Source organism: Fusarium sambucinum, chromosome IV, assembly GCF_050947815.1.
Source record: "Fusarium sambucinum isolate potato_lamoka chromosome IV, whole genome shotgun sequence".
Lineage (NCBI taxonomy): Eukaryota > Fungi > Ascomycota > Sordariomycetes > Hypocreales > Nectriaceae > Fusarium > Fusarium sambucinum.
The window spans coordinates 3,728,468-3,748,899 of NC_139291.1; the positions used below are offsets into that span (position 1 = coordinate 3,728,468).

Here is a 20,432-nt window from a genome sequence, read left to right on the forward strand (position 1 = left end):
ACGTGTTTCACTATAAGCTTATTTTTTTGAGTAAAAGAGAAAGGAATAGACAAAGGTAATCTCGTCGCATCACAAAGTGGAATATTCCAATGTTCAAGTGTTCGAGTCTTCGCTAAATGTCAGTTGTGGGGTTTGACCTTATTAACGGGTGCAGGGTATACAGTCCTGTATTTAGATTGCCAACTTTGCGGACAAGAAGAAATGAAGATTGTAGATTGTTTAATATGTTATTGACTATATACCGTAATTTTCCATCAAATTGAACGGGTAGAGTGGAGCAAAGCTAATAACAGCACCTTATTAATCACTTCTCTGTTCACTCTAGACTTGCTGGCTGATAGAAGAATCACAGATAATAATTGCTCCAGTCTCTGAGAAGAGGCAACTTACCTTACCCATACCCCTCTTTGACAGCAAGCTAAGCCCGTTCAATTTGATGGAAAATTACGGTATATACCTGACGCAGTCTCAAGTCTCATTAGAGTATATCATCATCAGAGAGTAAGTTACTGCCGACTAGGTAGGTGGCCTGAAAGAATCGTGGAAGTCTGTTCTCATCGACCTCAAAAACAAAACATGAGCAAACTCATGTTGATATGCCAGACATGCAAAAAATGATTCGCCTGTGTAACACAGGTGGCGGATCTCTCCCGCCGGGAATTGAACCCGGGTCTCAAGCGTGACAAGCTTGCATACTGACCACTATACTACGGAAGATGAATCAGGCTAAGCCTGTTGTAGTTCGCTGGTGATTGGAGAAATCGACGTAAGTTACGTTTAAGTAGCCTACCTATCAAGGAACTCCTCAAACTGTCATGCATGTCTCGAAGGGATGTCAACGTGCACCTCACACACTAAAGTAGCCATCGAGATAGGATGGAGAGTATCGACATAGCGATTACCGGCACTGGTAAGTCATATGTCCCTGCTGAGGCAAATTAGTAACAGTTACTTTCAGGTCCTGCGGGCCTTGTAGCTCTCAAGAACCTGAGAGAACAAGGCTTCAACGCCGTCGCTTTTGAACGTCGCGAGTCAATCGGAGGCTTATGGGCATATAGTGATAACACGGAGTATACCACAGCGCTGGATAACACAACTGTCAATGTTAGCAAGTTTGTGGTAAGTAGCAAATCGTCAATACCTGACGATCGCTGATTCGACGTATCTAGTCTGGCTTTAGTGATTTTCCAATGCCAAAAGGCTGAAAGACAAACCGTTTTATTGTTCACTATTGACCACTGCTAGACTATGCGCCGTTTCCGTCTCGTAGACAGATGCAACAATATTTCGAAGCTTACGTGACGCATTTTGATGTTCACAGATACATCAGATTTGGGGTTACTGTACACAAGGTCTTACGGAACTCCTCAGATTCTGGATGGGACGTTTATCATTCAAATATCGATGGCCAGGCTGTACTTCCCTTTCCAAAAATAGTATTCTCGACTGGATGCGAGACTATGCCGGTGTGGCCGCCCATGCAAAGACGGAGAGAGTTCAAGGGCACAGTGATCCATGCTCAGCAATATGGAGAGTTGGTAGAACCCTATTTTTATCTACCGTCACTAACATCTTCGTCTAGCTACAAGAAAAATGGCTTGGAGGGCAAGAGGGTTATGGTTGTCGACATTGGAAATACGGGCTGCGAGATCGCCTTGAGTCTTTGCAAACACACATCAGAAACCTGTTTGGCCTATCGTCATGGAAGAATTTTGGTGTCTCGTTATGAAAAGAATGGTGTACCGACGGACAGCCAGGTCCCTTGGCCAGTACTTCGACTCAAATATCTCATGGATTATTACTTACCCAGTCTATCCAAGTGGGCGACCGACAAGTTAATGATCAACAAAATGATTAGCGACGCTTCCAGGCACGAGCCGGATAGTGACAGTATATCCGAAAAGCAGAGGCACAAGCTGGCCGGGAAGAGAGTCTGGGGCGAATGGCGTCTTGTTCCTTGTCCAAGCATGGCTCACAGAAACCCGGCCGTCCAAGAAGACATCTTCCCAGCATTTCATAACAATGACATAATCCCGACTCAAGGCTTTACGGACTTTGCTGGGGAAGATAGTGTTTTACTAGCAGATGGCACCACAGTTGAAGTCGACGAGGTTATCTTTGCTACAGGTTATCGGCATGATTTCTCTATTATGCCGGAGCTCGAGATGAATGGCGCAGCTGGGATGAAATCAGAGACAGCCGGAAAGACAGAAAATGAGCGGAACGAGGAAGATAAGTCACAACAGCCCGACCTTCCCCGACTCTATCAGATGATATTTCCACCTAAGCGGGCTTCTTCGATAGCTTTTCTAAGCTGGTTGACTCCACAAGAGAATGTCTGGTGTGTCTGTGAACTTGCATCAATGGCAGTCGCTCAAGTATGGGTAGCAGAGTCTACTCTTAAACAGAAAGATAATCTGCCAGCTTCATACCGACCATATTCGATTCTACCCCCAGGGAAAGAGATAGAAGTCGAGGTTGATTCGTATCACAACTGGTGGCGCAAACAGTGGAGGACTGATCATTCCATCATGGAAGGATAAGTGAGAGGCCATAGTTTCTACCGCTTTCTTCATGAGATGGCCGGAGCCGGTCTTTACAGCCACATAAACCATCCGCTCTCGTTCACGGGATGGCGGCTATGGTGGAAGGATCACAATCTCTGGAGATGGCTTGCTAAAGGCCCGATGAATAGTTACTCGTGGAGGCTGTTTGACACAAACCCTGATGATATCCCTGGATGTGGGAGGGAAGCTTGGAGAAGCGCTAGGACAGCAGTCCGAGAAGCTGTAAGTTCGACTGTTTCTGCTCTTGGTTCATATCTAATATTTGGTAGTATGAAAAGTTGGAGAGATTTAGAGAGACGAAGGCAAAGAGTGACTAATAATCAACACTTCTTCTTGAATGCAACTACATTGATAGGGTGGTGGAGTGCAATGTAGTAATCATTTAGTAGTCACTATTTCTTCAGTAAATGTCCATTGACTTGGATAATCTAACTCAACAATTATGACTTTGTGTTCGGGTTGCCGAATGAGTAGAGATAACTATCATACTACACTCTGTAGTAGGCAAGTCACATCATCTTGTAGCTTGAGGATTGGGTAGTATTCTCTGGAAAAATACATCATTTTTGATCTCTTGACACTTGGATCAGGAGTCGTGATTTTTTCGACACGCTGTGTATATAATCCCTATTTCGTAACAATCTGACATGACAACGTGGCCGAGTGGTTAAGGCGATGCCCTGCTAACTCTTCGGAGACATCATAGGCATTGTGTTCGCACGCGTAGGTTCGAATCCTGCCGTTGTCGTTCATTTTTGCTTCTGCTTGCTTTTTGAACTCATCTTTTTATAGGACAATTGTTGTGGCGGGCAGCTGGCTTGTGATGGGTAGGACTCTTAGCGTTAGGCTGGTTTATCTTTCAACGAACCTCTGCTAACTATATGCTCAATTCAGTCTCTTAATTGGTTCTGTGATATCTGAGCTTCACTGATGGTAGAGGCCAATCAGCGCTGCAGAGCTCGGTAATTAAGCGGACCCTCAGTTTAATTACCATCCAAATGCTGACAGTCATCAACGCGTTTCGTAACAGACTCCTTACAAAGTTCCATCTTCGCCAAGAAGCCAAGCCTTGAGACTCTAAATACGAGGCCTTCAATTGTTTTATCTTGATCATTATATGAACATGGGCTTGTCCTTATCACGAAACGAATTCCCGGTTGAAAGCCGAGTTAGTGGTACCATGAACCCCTGTAACATATACCCTAACTGACATGGAACAGACAGTCCTCATCACAGGCGGTTCTCGCGGACTAGGCTTAGCAGCTGCATGCCAGCTTGCAGCTAAGGGTGCAAATGTAGCTATTGGAGCACGAGACCCCGAAGTCCTGAAAGAAGCTCTTGCAGAAGTTGAGAAATCTGCTCGTTCTTCAACCCAGCGCTTTTTCTCACTTACTGCGGACGTGACTAAAGCTACGGAATGTGCAAGGGTAGTTGCTAAAGTCACAGCATGGAATGATGATACCCCACCAGATATCGTTTGGTGTTGCAGTGGAAGTGCGCATCCAACATTGTTTGTCGACACGCCAGTTGAGCAGCTTCAAACTATGATGGACAGCAATTACTTTTCCAGTGCTTACATGGCTCATGCTACACTCAACGCATGGTTGAGGCCTGCTTTAGACGGTGCTACCAAGAAGAGTGCCGAGGCAAAGCCATTGCCAGCGCGGCACATTATCTTTACTGGCTCGTTTGTATCTCTGTACAGCTTTGCTGGTTTCACACCTTACTCTCCATCTAAAGCTGCCATTCGATCTCTATCCGATTCTCTGTCGCAGGAGATGAACTTGTACGCTGGTGCGCATCCCAACGAACCTCGCGTCCGCATACATACAGTCTTCCCAGCTACAATGCCGACCAAATCTTTGGACGATGAAAACCGTGTCAAGACAGATGTCACAAAGGCTCTGGAGGAGGGAGATCAAATATTAAAACCTGACGAATGTGCTAGACGTGCGATTGCAGGACTCGAAAGCGGAGAGGAGCTTGTTGCCACGAGCACTATTATCAGACTGGTTATGACTACTGTTATGGGCGGTGCTATCAGAGGTGGATTCTGGACGGGGTTGATTAACACCATGCTGAGTTGGGTTGTTATGGTTGTCATGGTATTTATTCGCTGGGATATGGATGTCAAGGTTAGGAATTGGGGGAAGAAACATGGTGCAACCGGCAAGGTTTCTGAGTAAGATGACGAAAAACTGCAACAATATCTAGACTCTTACAAGCGGTTATCTTGAACAATGCATTGTGTTTTCTCTTGCAATTGGTCAATTGGCTTGCATTGAAAATACAAGCCACCAGTTTCACAACTCGATTTGTCTAACAGAGCACTCCTCTACTTAGAAGGGCCATGCATCCTATGAGAGTACAACGAGGGCTGTCATACTTGACGCAAGTGGCTTGTTGTACAACCACTCATGTTTCACTCAAATGCGAAAACTCGCAATTGGAATCATTGCCTGGTTCGTATTTATTCTTTACCCGAGTCTATAGTCTAGTTTTCCTTCTCAGAAACCCCTCAAAGTGGGCGCTTCTTATCTTTCCGTTTTGGATACTCTTTTGGGGGCCAGAAACCAGCCAACACCCGAGGAACCAATGCTTGAGGCCAATCGAACGAAGTTCTGCAAGGTTGGCTAGGCTAACTGCAGACAAACAGTCTTACGTGCATATGCAGAAACAAAACATGTATCCGCTATTGCACAGCCTGCACGAGGCAGCCATAAGGCAACCTCTCACCAATTGACTTTCCTGACACGTTGAAGAGCCCACTCCGAAGATGTAGCATCAGATTTTTCTTTCTCTATTGTCCTTCCATCAATTGACTGTCTCGCCAGAACACAATGGATCCCTTATCAATCATAGCCAGCATTGCTGGTATAGCGACAGCAGGAGCACAATTGTCTAGTACCCTTTTCCATGTCTACCAAACAGTCCGTCATGCTCCGCAAGAGATTCAATCTGCCGCCATTGAGATGTCAGATCTGTCTGTCACACTCGAACATTTGCACGAGATCCTGAAAACGGGGAAATCGTACGCAAAACCATCATTCTTCGATGGTGTTAGACATGTCGTCAAAAACATCGAGGCAACTCAACAAGAGATCTTCAAGATGGTTACGGACAACGCCATCATTGTCAGATTCAAATGGCTCAAGGCTCGAAAGTACTTGTCTGAAATTGAAAAGCAAAAGGTCACTTTGACACTGCAGATTACTATCCTCTCTGCGGCGATTTTGGTCAAGTCCGAAACTAAGTATGCATCGCAATCACCAGAGAGGGCCTAGAAACGTGTCTAATCTTCTTAGATCGTCTTCAGTACAAGAAAAAGTCGACAACAGATTCAAAATACAAGCTGAGAGTCTGATCCAAACTGGCCAAGCGTCACTTCAAAGAGACAGCATGCAACATCGTCAAATACCTCGGCCCCCTCCAGAAAGGGCACCAAGTCCACCGGTTCGCACCGCCAAAAGGCTCCCAAGTCCAGTCCGTCAGTCCTCTATCCCTGGTCATGTAAGGCCTGAAGAGCTATATGGACAATCGAGCACGACTGGAGATAACCTTGATGTTCCGAAACAGGACGAGGAGACCAATTCCGCTATGGTTAGGCGCGAAAGAACGCGCGAAAGCACACGCTCACCTATCCATGCCCATGATACGTTTGAAGGTGATACACAAGAAGATGATGGTGAAGATTGGGAATATCAAGATCGTCGCGGAAGAAGAGAAGGGTATGATCCGCTCGCTGGCCGAGTTGCTCAATTTGGCCAACATTTTCATTTGCAAGGCGACGCAGCCACGTTTCTGTACAAGCTTGTCTTTATGACAGAGATGGTTAAACACGGAACGAGCCCTAAGGCTCCCAGTTCTTCCGGCGTTACTCGAGGAAGCCTGCACGTTGAATCGTATTACTCCGATAATGACTACTCAGACACGGAAGACTCAGACACGAGAGAGGATTATATGCCCTATGGGGATGAATCGAAAGTCCCTTCAAGAAATGTGTACCGAAGACCCGAGGAGCCTACAAGAGTGGTCAATCAACTCCTTCTAGCCTGGACATCACTGAGTCAGAGTGAGATTGAGAAAGGTGTCAAGGATGAGCAACCAACCGCAACACAGAGTTCTGCTTCTAAGCATGCCTATGTTGAGAGTGACGATGAAAGCGAAGACGAACATGTCAAGGGTTCTCAGGGAAGAAGCAACTGGCCCCATCAAGTAAGTCATGAATATTATCGGAGCGAGAACGCTCATATTCTTACAATTCTACAGGAAGAAGACTCAGGGCCTCACTATGTGATCCACGAGGGTCGCAGGGAAGAGACACCACGAGCAAATAGTCCTCGCCACGTTAAAACTCGTCCTCTCGGACAGACGAATCGACATCATTTTCAGCCAGAGACAACAGCCCCGTACGACCCACGGATGGCCCCTTTCAACTATCAACAGCCTAACCAACAGCTTTACAATCCTTGGGGCTATCCGTATGAAGCTCCAAATTGGGAGCCTGCAACAGCACCACCTCATACACCAATAGAAACGGTCAACACACAACAACAAACTCCTCCAAAAGAATCTCCTCCAAAAGAATCTCCTCCAAAAGAATCTCCTCCAAAAGAAACTCCGAAGCCCAAGTTCCAAAAGCCACATGTTGTTGTGCTTCCACAAACAGACGAGGCCGATTCGGAAATTGGGACTATGACGCCCAAGCTTGACGTGTCTCCGTGCCTCAAGATGAGTATTATGAGACAAGGTGAAGATGCTATTTGGAATTCGGACGACTATAATTCCAAGAACAGTATACCTGGGAAGTCAATCATGGGGTCGCTTATTGGGGACAAGACAGCTAGAAATCCTCATGGCTTAGATCTAGCACACACCTTGATTCGAGGACAGGGTATGAAACTGATATACATACGAGGGAATGGTGAGTTTGCAAATGGCGATGATATCTCAGATTACTGACATCGGTAGATCTTGGAGAAACGTGGTTTATCAACGAACAGCCAGTCTTCCTACAATTCTTTCATTGTGCATATCTTCCGCAGTTCTATCCCGCCAAAGAATCTGACATTACAGCTATGAAGCAAGAATACGTAGCCGTAGGAGAGGAATGGGCCAGTGTTGAAGCTCTCAATCAGTTAGGGCTGTCTACCAAAGGAAGAGAAGAGGGCAGAGTACTATTGGATCCAAGTACAACATGGGTAAGTTAAAACCGTCTATGGTCTTGAAGATTCATCTAACAACTTGCTTAGTCAATGGTTAAAGAACTCGCCATCACAACGCTGCAACTAAGAAGTATGCGGCAACGACGTGTTTTCACCTCAACATTTTACAACTCGACAGATACGTTTCGACGAGAGCACTGCGGATCATTGCCAGAGCCATCAGTTGTCGTTGGATATCCCAATAGCCTGCATCATCTTGCGTTAAAGACCGAAGCGGCGGTGGACCTTGAAGGTGAGAAACCTGATATCTTCGAGTTCTTGGTGAAAAACGAAGAGAAGATCGAAGAAGTCACCGAAATCCAAGAAGAAGAAACAAGGGGTACTCGGCCACAGATCGCCATTACACCGCCACCTTCACCACGAGAGTCTTCTTCTCCAGAACTTGATACAAGTGATATGAGTTCGACATTTACTTCAAGATCACGTTTCTCTAGGTTCGTAAAACGCTATACACCTGGGCGTAAGCATCATCAGTTGTCACCGCCACTGCAGCGTTATGGGTCCAAAAACAGCGACAATAAACCTGTGATAAAGGAGTTAGAAGACAATGAGAAGAGGCCCGCAACACCGGCGGACTCTGGCGTTGGAAGCTCAGTCAATTGAGTCTTGTTACATTAGAAATGATAAGCCTGAATTAAAGGGCTGTGTAATACTATATTTGATGATGCATACTCTTAACTGTATCCAATGATTTATTCTCCCTTGTAGAAAGGGTAGTCAGTATAACCAGCAGCATTATCCTCAAAAGGCCCATAAAAGGTAGACCGGTCATAAGGTTGAAGAGGCCACCCATTTCGCAATCTCTCAACCAAATCAGGGTTGCTAATGAAGTACCGTCCAAAAAGGATACCGTCACATTTAGCGCCCTCAACAACTCCCCAAGAGTTGACATCGTTGAAGCCGCCGGCTGAAAAGAAGGGAGTGCCTGCAAAAATGTTTCGGAACAGCGACAGGTCAACGGTGGGAAGTCCCCAAGACCCGAGGAACTGCTGCTTCTCAGCTTCGGAGAAGATCTGCTCAAAGCGAGGCTCAACGAAGCTAACGTATGAGAGCTGAGGGAATTGGCTCTTGAGTTCACGACACAAGTGTCCCCATGTCTCGACTCGCTTTTCACCGCGGGCTTGGTTGAAGAGACCAAAGGGTGTAAGACGAATAGCTAAGTTCTCCTGTCCAACAGTCTTGGCCAACTCGTCCATAAGTTCAAGGACAAAGTTGCATCGCTTCTCCTCTGAGCCACCGTAGTGGTCTGTTCGCTTGTTAACATTGGAAGAGAGGAACTGCTCCGGAAGATAACCATTTCCTCCGTGGACTTCAACGCCGTCGAACCCAGCTTCAAGTGCATTCTTAGCAGCATTGACGTAGTCACCGATAGTACTCTTGATCTTCTCGACAGTCATCTCCACAGGAGGGTAGTCTGCTAATTTAACGGGAGTGGAAGTATGAGGAGGAGGGTAGGCGAAGGTCTCGTTGGGGTCATCCCATGGTGTAGCTGAAGGGGCCAAGATGGGTGTTCCGGTCAGCTGGGGGATGTTTGCACGGCCAGAGTGCCAGAGCTGAGCGTAGATGTATCCACCCTTGGCATGAACAGCGTCAACAACTTTCTTCCAGCCTTGGACCTGCTCTGGGAGAAAGATTCCAGGAACTCCTGGCATACAGTTGCCCTAGCGTCTGTTAGTTCTTCGGAGAAAAGTCCAAATATTGAGCTTAAACTTACCTCTAGTGAGGGAGGAAGACCCTCCGAGATGATAAGACCGCCATCAGTAGCTCGCTGAGAGTGATACTCCGCAATCAGATCATTGGGAAGCCAAACTCGGTTAGGGTTCTCGGGAGTTGATTCGGGGTTTAGCGGCGTTCCTCTGTTTCGGGTAAGAGGAGCGTGAACGATTCTATGCTTGAGATGAATCTTGCCGTTGGCAATGTCGAGAGGAGTGAAGAGCTTGGAGTTGGCTCCCACGTCAAAGATGTCGCCCATGGTGAATATGAAATGGTGATGTAGATGGTGGTAGTGATAGTGATGACAGCAGTGTCTAACCGAGATTCAAGAATGGGAGAGAAAAGAACTTTTGTAGTGCCAAGTTATTTAATTTTCTTAAGAGTTAGTGATCTACGACCGGATATACATCTACAGTGCAAGCTAAGAACAGGGTCTGATGGTTAAATGCGAGCCCTTGACCTAACAATCTCGGCTCCATAGACTCAGCGAACTTGTCAGTTTCGAAACTTTGCCTCACCTGCACTGTAGAGGGAAAGGGCCTGTCCTGTTGACAAGTCCCTATAGCATTGTAGGTCTAATGTTTCGACGTCATATTCTGTACTGGCTCATGGTTCAGCTGATGTAACATGAATGATTCGATACTTGTCAATGCTTTCGTTCTTGTGCCAATCAAGTTGTCATCAAAAACTCTTCACCTTTTTGTCCGTAGTCCCTAGTCCTTGATATTAAGAGGGGCTTATCTTTCCGATTACGACAATGACATGTTGTGGATACACGACCCATAGAAAAAAAACGTGGATATGCAGGGGAACTTCATTTTCATCCTCCTTTTTACTTTGTCTCTTTTATATTTTACAGAATTCTTTTTAATGAATCTGGGGTTGAAATACAAATTACATCCATATTATTATAGCATGAGTAGATTTGTCTCAGATACCTGCATGAACCCAATATCGGAAACACCTTGCAGAAGACTCTTCATCACGCATTTACAGCATCTTGGCATTGTATACCCGGTCGAATAATGTCATCGGAAGGCCCGGACGATACAACGTCGTCTCCACTGCCGAGACTTCGCTAGAGCGGTGACCGGACCACTTCTCTGTCCGCACGGTCTTGTTCAATTACGGGCATCTGTCAAGTTGACCAGTGGCGTATGTGACGGATGTCGTGTTTCCGGTGATAAAAACCGAAGAGTGCAGATCTTGTTTTGAGACACGGTTTTGGTTTGTTAACCGATGACCTATATCCGAGTCTTCTTGACTGATAAGATATGCGGCTCTCATGTTACCCGAGGTTCTCGGAGGATATGCACCGAGGACAGGGATCCATTGTTTCGTCTGCTGTAGATTATGGATTGTGTTTGAGTAACAGAACGGTAGAGAAACAAGGTGCAGTACCTTCTCAACACAGGATCATCCTGGTTATTGCATCACCCGCATCACGCAATTTCTCCGTCTATCGCACAGAATCTGTATCAGACAACAGTGCAGCCCTGAATACGTAGCCGCTGTCTCTCATTCAGCATTTCCCCATACTGACAGCCCCATCTGAGAACCACTCTGGAGAAGTTCTCATCTACTCCATGTAGCAAGACATGCTAACATGTAATACAAGATCGTCACGGAAATACCAGAGATAAAGCGGAAAATTAGACTCCCTGTAGAATGTTACCCTATTCCACGTTTCCTCATCTCTAGATCCCTCTCATGACCCCTTCCCCCTGAGTGATCTACTCGCCACTTCGGTTGAGGCGCCGTGATGAGAGAACACGCTGCAGGCTGGGATGTCAGCCAAGAGCAGGGGACCAATAAGAAACATATTGTACCATTGAGGCGACATTCGATTCAATGCTAAAACATGTCAGAGCTATATGGGAATGCAGCAGAACAATAGCATTAGCGTGTGATTTGCCTGAATACTTGCCGGTGCTGCAACCCTTCAGTCCATGTCACATATGTACCAGTGCCTCTGCATTAACTAGTCTTCTTCGTATGGAGTAGTTTTCCTTTAGCGGAAGAACTGCTCTCTGACACTTGCTGAACCGAGAAATGATTCACCTCTATTTCTCCTTTACTCCTTGATCCTTGTTTCTCCTGCGAGCTGACAGGACTCTGTGCGAATAAACTTAAGACAAGTGGTTCCTTTTCCCTTGAACTAATCTGCATGTTTGTCTTTTTCCCGTCTTTAGTCTTCTTTTCTTTCGTTCTCTTTGTAAGGCTGCGAATTCGCAATGAGCTTCCCTGGTGCCGCACCTCCACCTTCTGGTGTCGAGCCGAATATGGAAAACCCGGCCGATGTGCTCTGGACGATTAATTATCTCACCCAAGTTCTCACGCTTGTTTTCACAACGGTGTTTGTTGCAACGCGGTTTTATGCAAAGTATAAAGTTATGGGGGGAGGCATGTCACGAGAAGATGGTTAGTACTTCGTCACGGCGTTGAAGTCTGTACTAACACGACTTAGTTGCCACATATATTTCTTTTGTTTTGATGGTTGGGTACTGTGTCACTGCTCTTATAGGTATGTATCTCGGGTTCCATTCAAGACACAAATACTGATGCCCCTTAGGCGGACAATATGGCATGGGCCACAACCAGTGGGAAGTCAGTCCCAAAGACCTAACATCTTTCTTGAAGGTTAGTTCTATCTCGGCGTTCCCCCGATTACACCACTAACGAAAACTAGTGCGGATACGCTGCTACCATCTTCTACGCCCCAATGGCTCTGGGCGTCAAGCTCTCCCTCCTTTTCATAACCATTCGCGTCTTCGGTACTGTTCACAGAAAGACCATGATCGGCATATACATCTTCATCGCCATGCTAGTTGCATACTACGTGTCCGGCTTGTTCATCAAGATCTTTATCTGCAGGCCCATCAGTTCGTACTGGATGGGAGATATGGAGAACTGTCTTGACCAGAACGCCATCATTACCGCTGACGCCATCATCAGTGTGGTCAGCGATCTGGCAATCCTATTTCTACCTACACCACTTACTTGGTCACTGCAGCTTTCATTGAGGAAGAGACTCCGTGTCATTGGTATTCTCTGTGCAGGAGGTGTTGCTACGGGGTTTAGTATCTATCGATTGGCAATGATTCTCAACGCTCGAGACTCTACCAACCAGACTCTTGTCTTTACCAAAGTCATTCTTTCCGGGTACGTAATCTCCTTCCAAACCTACTGGAACTATTCTAACATCCTTCAGTAACGCAGAAGCTGGCATCGGTCTGATATGTGCTTGTCTACCCTCGATAAGCGCCCTTCTTGTTCGGCGCAACGGTTATGCATCCCGAGGATATCAGAATTCAGGACCGGCTGATATCAGTAGACACGGCGAGATTATGTTGACAAGATCATATCAGGTTGAAACGAGCAAAAAAGAACAACAGGATCCGTTTCACCTTGGAAATGATGAAGCTGGTTTGATTGCGAGTATACAAACAAACTCTAAGAGTAACTGTTCGAGCCGGGCGAGGAGTCCAGAGTCGGCATGAGTACAAAGAACTACACCAAAGATAGTATGACATGATAAAGCATAATAATAATGATAATAATTAATACCTCTACTGAGTGATCTCTACATTTTCAGATACAAAAACTCTCACATTATGGCAAGGGAAATTTGCCTTGCTTAAGCTGAGCTTGGAACTTGGACGCGGCTAACTTGATCTGAGGCGTCTACGTAATCTGCCCGACTTGTTATGTTACTTTCTCATGCTGATCCAGGCGCAGAGCTTAGGTCAATACATTGCCACCATAATTAGACCAACCGATACCAACCCTAGTTAGACGAATGATATTAGCAAAGGTGCAAACCACGCCGTGACGGCTTGCTGGGTCAGTTAACGTTGACGGAAGTCCAGAGTGCTTATGCAATATTAGTTCCGGCCAACACTGCGACAGCTACGAACTCAGCCTCAGTCACCGCTTGAGGAGGACCAGTGACGCCGGGACTAGAAAGCCCGTAGATTGTTCTGAACTATAAGAGGTATTTACATCTATACACCCATTCTATAACGAGAATGCAAAATGACCAGTCCAATCAGGCGACCAGGAACCCATGATTGATAAGAGTGGGAGTCATGAGTGACCCAAGAAGAAGTGATAGACCTCACAGTATAGTTCTGTCTGCACCAGTTTTTCGTATTATAATTCTTTTTATATTATTTCATCAGATATTTATATTATATGACCCTTCTATGTGGCGGCTCAGTCTAAACTGAATCACCATCGGATCGTGGATAGGAGCTGGCACTCTTATTGCCCATCTGCTTCATATGTACTAGATACGTCTCATCATCGTATCCATATTGCACGTCGTAGGTTTTGTTGCAAGTGATTCCAGAATGATCAGCGCCCGGACGATTCTGAGAGTCCCGGCCAATCCGCGCGACGGGAATGACACGCTCTGGTCGCAGGTTGTTGATCTTGGCAGCGCAGTCCTCGCATCTGACAGTGCTATTTTCGGTTCCCGAAGACTTTCCGCTCTTGTCACTGCCGTACTTGAGATATCGCTTGGATGTGCCCAGCAAAGTGGGATACAGGCGGGAGAACATGACACGCAGTGTAGGCATGCATGCGCACCAGATACCGACGTTGATCTCAATGGTGGACCATTTCGACATGGCGAGGTATTCCCAAGACGCGTTGTTGGTGTGACTCATGCCAGCAACGATGGTAGCGTAGAGACGGAGGATACTCATGATTGTGACACTAGGGGCTGGAGTTAGAAATGACCATACGTCAAAGACGAGCGAGCTGTACTTACAAGATACCAACACTAAACATGCTACCAACAAGGATCTTCTTACCCCATCCCATGTTCATCTTCTTCAGTTGAGAAATTGGGATAGCCAGAATCCAAAAGTCCATGGCAATGTTGATGGCGCCGTTAGACCAAGTGATACCATTGACGCTGGCACACTTTCCCTCATGCTCCATATCCCACTTGGTCCAAAAGTAGCTAATGGGCTGACACTGGAAAATCGCGAGGAAAACATAGATGACGCCGATAGTAATCGTTATTCCCACGGTCGTCCAAAGAATCTTTCGCACATTTTCACTCGGGAAAATTCGAAGGAAGAAGAAGATCATGGTTAGCTTGAGAAAGGCCTGATCTGCAAAGTACAGAATAGCCATGACATAGAACCATCGACCGAAATCTGTGATTTGCGTTGGTGTAAGGGTCCAAATGTCCTTTCCGAAGCCGGAGCTTCCAAGGCCGTACGTGTTGATAGTGATACAGGCAATGGAGGTGAGCATTGTGATAAGCATAAAGAAATCGTCCAAACCGAAGGGGACCTTATAAGTAATCTTTGTGATGTATCGTAACAGACAGAAGATGCCTGAGATGACTCCCATTGTGTCGTTAAGTGAGACGAAGGGGGCCTGGCCGTTTCGAACGGGTGCGCCACAGAGTGTCATTGTCGTATTCTTCGTGGCTATTGGATTGTAAGTAGATGAACAACTGGGAATAATCATAGAGTCAGGTGGCTTACACAGAGCTTCTGTGATAGTGCAGTTGGACAGGACGCATATCTCAACTTGTTGCTGAAGTTCTGTATTCATGCATGTGCACTGTACATCTTCGAGTTCGCATGTTGACGTCAACACGTTTGTTACCAGACATTTGGCCTGTAATAATCAGCTATCATGCTACATGATATCAAGTATCGCCGATACTTACCGCACACGTGGGCAAAATAGACAAGACAGCAGCAGCCTTATCATCTAGGGTCAAAGCCATGGGCAAGGCCGCGAGGCCAGCCAAGAACGTATACAACAGCCTCATCATGAAACAAAATGTCTCACGAAAATAGAAAACAAAACTGGAAATGAGTTTATAAAAGGACAAACAAAAGAAAGGACAGTTCAAGATTTGTTTCTTGGCATGAGACGTGAGTTACATCGGCTGTATATTTGCTTTCGGCAGGTTGACCGTTGTCAGATATATAGTGAAAGTCAAAAAGCAAAGCAACTCAGAAACATCAGCCCTGGCGTGGAAACGTTTGTTCAAAAGCAAACTAGGCATACAGAGCTCCATCCGGGTGGCTACCAAAGAGATAAGTACCGTGATACCATATATTAGAACCGCGCTTGGCATGATTTAGCTTGGGTGATCAGACGTGCACAGATGGAAAGTATGGAACAGTCGTGCGGAAAGATAGCGTGACGACCCGCTTTGTACTCCAGCAGCCAAGATGTTAGGAGCGAACTAAGGGTGATAAAGAATACTACTCTAGATATGGATTTGTGTTTCGTTCCATGTTTCTTCCAAATGTAGTCCTCGGCATTTGCAAAAAAAGAACGTCTGACGCGAGACCACACCAATATCAGAAGTCTTTTGATGACCCATCAGTACTGTCAGTGCCAGGAACCTGGCGCAATCTCGGTCTATAAGTTTCAAGCTCCAGTCTGATGAGTTCCCACGGGAAACATCAATACGACTGGTAAGAAAAGTTATGCAAGTTCAGGTGGTGTTGCGAGGTGTGATCTGGATGAAATCAACATGCCATTGTCACTGATATGAAACTATCATGAGATATATCCCCACAACGTTTTATTTAGTATTTCGAATAGTAATGCACTCTCTCGCCTAGACTACCTTTGGCATGTTGTATATATGTTGGTCGTATATACAGATGCAATGATTACTGTGGCGCCAAGAACGCTTGATTTTACTCCCAGTACTCAATACTAACAGCCAAACTTCGCGGGACGGTTGATTACAGACTGTAGAGTCAAATCCTGGTTGCACTGGAAGGCCAAAGCGTAAAAAACCGTAGATCATGAAAGACTAGAATACGGATACTCCGATCCATATTTATGAGTTTTGGCCCCGATTCCCGAGAACTAGGTTCATATGATCTACAGCCGGCACCTTCATCTCTCTTGCTTGGTATATACCCGGAGATAAGAGGAGGATATCATCCCCTTCATTTTAGAATCAAGAGCTGGAGTTGCCAAGATCCCTGCTTCCGGCATGAGACAAAACAAACATGGTGCTTAAAAAGGATTACAATTAAATTGTTTTACTTTGGTGAGACGAGGAACAGAGGACGTCACTCAGAAACAACTACAAATAGCACTATCTATATTGTGAGCAATGCTGTTGTTTTGATACAATTGCCGTGTGCATTAGACATCTCGGTAGATATAAGGGTTTGGCACAATAGTAGTAGCTAACGCGCCGTTTTTTTCTTATTGTTCCTCTTTTGTTCTTTTCTTTCTTGTTATCCCATTCTGGGAAATAGTTTCGTCAAGTGGCTTAACTAACTAACTTAGCACGCCACTAGTAGTCTAGTACATAGAGCTCTTATGAGTTCGGACCAAACCCCTGGATATTGATTGTACTGTAGTACCGAGTCTGCCGAGGTAATCCAATTCGGGCATACCGGGCCATGCTAGCCAATGTCGATTGGTTCAATGGTTTGGTCTCGGCTTCGGTCTATGACATGCAGTTGGTTTATACATATATACGCAGCTGGCTTACTCATCGAGACAATTGTTGCAACACCCTCAACAGCATTATAATCCGAACTCTTGGGATCGATTGATGTAGTAAGAAGTAGAGAAAGAGATACCAGTGCATCATGTAAATATCAGCTCCGTGTTTCTGCACGAACCATCAACTCCTTCAACTATCAGTGGGACCCGTGGAGCTCTAAACCTTGGTGGATACAGTGGATACGTATCTCAGAATTTAGCTATGTATGATCTCCTGGCCCGCTTCATCATCAATCGCAGTAACCATTCGCTGAGCTAGTCAGTCAATGCTTTAAACCACTATCGAAGTTATCAAACTGACTCAAACTCTACCAAACTCTTGCATATTGGTCCATCTCTACACGTGGTCATTCAGGGTCCCTGGCTTCAGCTTGACGCCGATCCGTTCCGAACCAGAATGTTGGACCATGGAAAGAAAGCACAATCAAGACGTGCTAGTGATAATACCCTGGACCCCTTTTTGTTGGCCCGGCTCGAAAGCCAAGAACTTGTCCTTGCCATTTCCCGAGATGGTCTGATCAATTGCAGTGCTCCTTGAACCACTAATTTCCGCCCCTGCTTCAGCTGTCAAAAATATCTCCTGCCAGGGGTTGACATCCCTACAGCGTTACATTTTCCCCAGAACGACCTGCCCAGATGGGACATATTCCCCTGTGGGGAGAAGCATAACAGTCTCTTGGGAGTCTAGAAGATCAAGATGCCTGCAGAGGCGATGCAGCCAGATAGTAATGCATGTTGGTTCAATCAATATCTGACTTGACTTAAATACCACGCTGATCCTGTCCTGTCCTGTCACCCAAGCCACTTGCATCAGTCAATCGTTCACTCCACTCGTTACCAGCTAATTCAAGCCACCACCATGAAGTCCCTTCTCTCGCTGGCAATCTTGCCACTAGCATTGATTGCCCCTACTAGTGCCGCCTCCAATTGTCGATGCATGCCAAGCGACGCCTGCTGGCCCTCGAATAACGCTTGGGCTTCCTTCAACAAGACCGTTGATGGTACCCTCATCAAGACCGTGCCCATTGGAACACCATGTCACGATCCCACATACGACGCTGATGCTTGCGCAGCCTTGCAGGCCGCTTGGTCGTTGCCACAGACTCAGTATGGAAACCGTCTCATTAATCTAGTAGGATCCACCAAGGCTAATCCTCTGTTCTCATAGCATCGAGTCATCGTCCTCGGTAATGCAACAATTCTTTGCCAATCAGAGCTGCGATCCATTCTTGGCACAGAGTCGTCCTTGTCTTGTTGGCAATTATCCCAGCTACGCTGTCAAGGTCTCCAACGCGCGGCAAGTCGCGGCTGCTGTCCGCTTTGCCAACGACAACAACATCCGTTTGGTCGTTCGTAACACGGCACACGAGTAAGTGTTTCTCTGCCGAGGCTATCCGTCTTGAACAGGTTGTGGAAATAAGACGGAATAAGTTTATATACTGACACTCCCTCCTAGCTACTTTGGTCGCTCTACAGGTGCAGCCTCACTTGCTATCTGGACGCACCATCTCAAGACCAAGGAAGTCATCCAATGGTCTGACAAGCTCTACTCCGGTCCTGCCTTCAAGCTGGGCGCAGGTATCCAAGGCGCCGAAGCTGTCGAGTTTGCTAACTCCAAGGGTCTCACTGGTGTTCCTGGCGAGTGTCCTACTGTTGGTCTGGCTGGCTTTACCCTCGGCGGAGGACATTCTCCACTGAGCACTAGCTTCGGTCTTGGCGCCGATAACACCCTCGAGTTCGAAGTCGTCACTGCCGCAGGCCGCATCATTCGTGCCTCTGCCAAGGAGAACAGCGATCTATACTGGGCCCTGAGCGGTGGCGGCGCTGGAAACTTTGCCGTCGTGACATCCATGACTGTTCGTGCTCACAAGACAACCACCATCGGTGGTGCTACTTTGACTCTGGGCGCAGGAACAGATAAGGATGTGTACTATGCTGCTCTAGCTAAGTTTCATGAGCTTCTGCCCGCCATGATCGATCTTGGTCCTACCGTCGTTTACCTGGTGACTGCTGCTGGTCTTTCCATCAAGCCTGTTACTCTTGCCAACTCGACGGGTGACTATGTTCGTGACAAGGTTCTTGCTCCTTTTACTGATTACCTCACCAAGAATGGCCTGAAGCACACCGTGTCTTATACCACGTTGGGCTTCCGAGACCATTATGACCTCTACAACGGACCTCTTCCCAACGGTCACATCGACTCGTCTCAATTCCAGTACGGTGGTCGTCTGATTCCTCGATCTGTTCTTGAGAACGACAATGCCGCTTTCGGCAAGGTCATTCGTAGCCTTTTGTCCAGCGGTCTCGTCATGGCCGGTAGCAGCGGCACCTTCAAGGCACCTCAGGGTGTATCAAATGCTGTTCTCCCTGCGTGGCGCAAGGCCATCATGTCGATGCAGATGGGCACCCTCTGGGATCCTACTCGTTGGGAGGACATGCTTGCGGACCAGAAGAAGATTACTGAGGTGTACATGCCTCAGATCATCGCCGTAACTCCCGGTAGTGGAACGTACATGAACGAGGCCGACTTCAACCAGCCCAACTGGCAGGAGACCTTTTACGGCACCAACTGGGATCGTCTTATGACTATCAAGAAGAAGTGGGATCCCAAGTCGTTGTTCTACAACTGGCGAGGTGTTAACAGTGAGGTTTGGAATGTCGCAAAGGATGGTCGTATGTGCAGGGTCTGAGTTTGGATGTGAATTTTCGTGTATATATTTGGGATGTACATATATAGTTTAACGGCACCGTTGCATAGCAAGGAGTATTGAATACATTATTATAGATCAATTAGAACATTAGATTAAAAGCACAAGTTGAATGTTGACTTGGCGCACGTGTTTGGGATAAGTCTGAGCTCAGCGAATGTCGTTTGGTTTCAACTTGACAAGTACCCAGTTGGCGGACTGCTTAAACTCTGGGTGGCATCTGATTTTTGACAGCGATTGTTCCTGACAGGGATTATGTACCGTGTCCTTGGCAGCAACGTGGTTTAGCGGCATGTCATTAGGGCAACGTGACTCGATCGTATAGTTCCATTACTAAGATGTGATATAAATGACAGACGCCACTTTCAAAAATACGATGTTTTGCCTCAAAGCCCAGCTATGCTTAAACTTGATCATTGGCCACTCATTCCATCATCAGACCTTTGGATCTGTTTACCCCAATAGCGTCACTTCTAATGAGCCGGTGGCGTTTTCCAATCAAACGTAGTCTTTCCCCTCACTTTACATCATGATCATCCACAGAAGAATGATTGGCGGCGCTTGTGTCACACAGTTAGTGCACAAGTACACAAACATTCCGAAAACAGAAAGAAATAGACAAGCAAATTTAGATTGCTTATATTTAACGATTCTTCCCTCCAGTCACCATGATATTAAACTTGCTTGTTTTCAACTCCAGGGCATCT

At 46.4% G+C, this 20,432-nt stretch overlaps 7 protein-coding genes across 7 annotated transcripts; 5 read left to right on the plus strand and 2 right to left on the minus strand.

Moving 5' to 3' along the window:
- Positions 1-876: 876 nt before the first annotated feature.
- FSST1_001223 (flavin-containing monooxygenase) lies at positions 877-2,884 on the plus strand (the record flags this gene model as incomplete). The annotated part of the gene is made up of 7 exons (XM_083226325.1): positions 877-910; positions 959-1,119; positions 1,170-1,200; positions 1,246-1,534; positions 1,583-2,341; positions 2,696-2,789; positions 2,837-2,884. 7 exons carry the CDS (start codon positions 877-879, stop codon positions 2,882-2,884), a joined length of 1,416 nt encoding a protein of 471 aa, XP_083091405.1.
- An 806-nt stretch (positions 2,885-3,690) lies between these two features.
- Positions 3,691-4,753, plus strand: FSST1_001224 (SDR family oxidoreductase; the record flags this gene model as incomplete). Its single annotated transcript, XM_083226336.1, has 2 exons — positions 3,691-3,735; positions 3,788-4,753. 2 exons carry the CDS (start codon positions 3,691-3,693, stop codon positions 4,751-4,753), a joined length of 1,011 nt encoding a protein of 336 aa, XP_083091406.1.
- A 654-nt stretch (positions 4,754-5,407) lies between these two features.
- On the plus strand, positions 5,408-8,395 carry FSST1_001225 (uncharacterized protein; the record flags this gene model as incomplete). The annotated part of the gene is made up of 5 exons (XM_083226346.1): positions 5,408-5,820; positions 5,873-6,782; positions 6,837-7,491; positions 7,539-7,768; positions 7,820-8,395. 5 exons carry the CDS (start codon positions 5,408-5,410, stop codon positions 8,393-8,395), a joined length of 2,784 nt encoding a protein of 927 aa, XP_083091407.1.
- An 89-nt stretch (positions 8,396-8,484) lies between these two features.
- On the minus strand, positions 8,485-9,764 carry FSST1_001226 (alkene reductase; the record flags this gene model as incomplete). Its single annotated transcript, XM_083226357.1, has 2 exons — positions 8,485-9,453; positions 9,507-9,764. 2 exons carry the CDS (start codon positions 9,762-9,764, stop codon positions 8,485-8,487), a joined length of 1,227 nt encoding a protein of 408 aa, XP_083091408.1.
- A 1,975-nt stretch (positions 9,765-11,739) lies between these two features.
- On the plus strand, positions 11,740-13,005 carry FSST1_001227 (uncharacterized protein; the record flags this gene model as incomplete). The annotated part of the gene is made up of 5 exons (XM_083226368.1): positions 11,740-11,926; positions 11,973-12,029; positions 12,078-12,145; positions 12,195-12,667; positions 12,717-13,005. The coding sequence occupies 5 exons, from the start codon at positions 11,740-11,742 to the stop codon at positions 13,003-13,005; spliced, it is 1,074 nt and encodes a 357-aa protein (XP_083091409.1).
- Positions 13,006-13,725: 720 nt separating this feature from the next.
- On the minus strand, positions 13,726-15,302 carry FSST1_001228 (CFEM domain-containing protein; the record flags this gene model as incomplete). The annotated part of the gene is made up of 4 exons (XM_083226379.1): positions 13,726-14,224; positions 14,280-14,952; positions 15,010-15,145; positions 15,198-15,302. 4 exons carry the CDS (start codon positions 15,300-15,302, stop codon positions 13,726-13,728), a joined length of 1,413 nt encoding a protein of 470 aa, XP_083091410.1.
- A 2,574-nt stretch (positions 15,303-17,876) lies between these two features.
- On the plus strand, positions 17,877-19,707 carry FSST1_001229 (FAD-dependent oxidoreductase; the record flags this gene model as incomplete). Its single annotated transcript, XM_083226390.1, has 3 exons — positions 17,877-18,124; positions 18,186-18,386; positions 18,474-19,707. 3 exons carry the CDS (start codon positions 17,877-17,879, stop codon positions 19,705-19,707), a joined length of 1,683 nt encoding a protein of 560 aa, XP_083091411.1.
- Between the last annotated feature and the right edge of the window lie 725 nt (positions 19,708-20,432).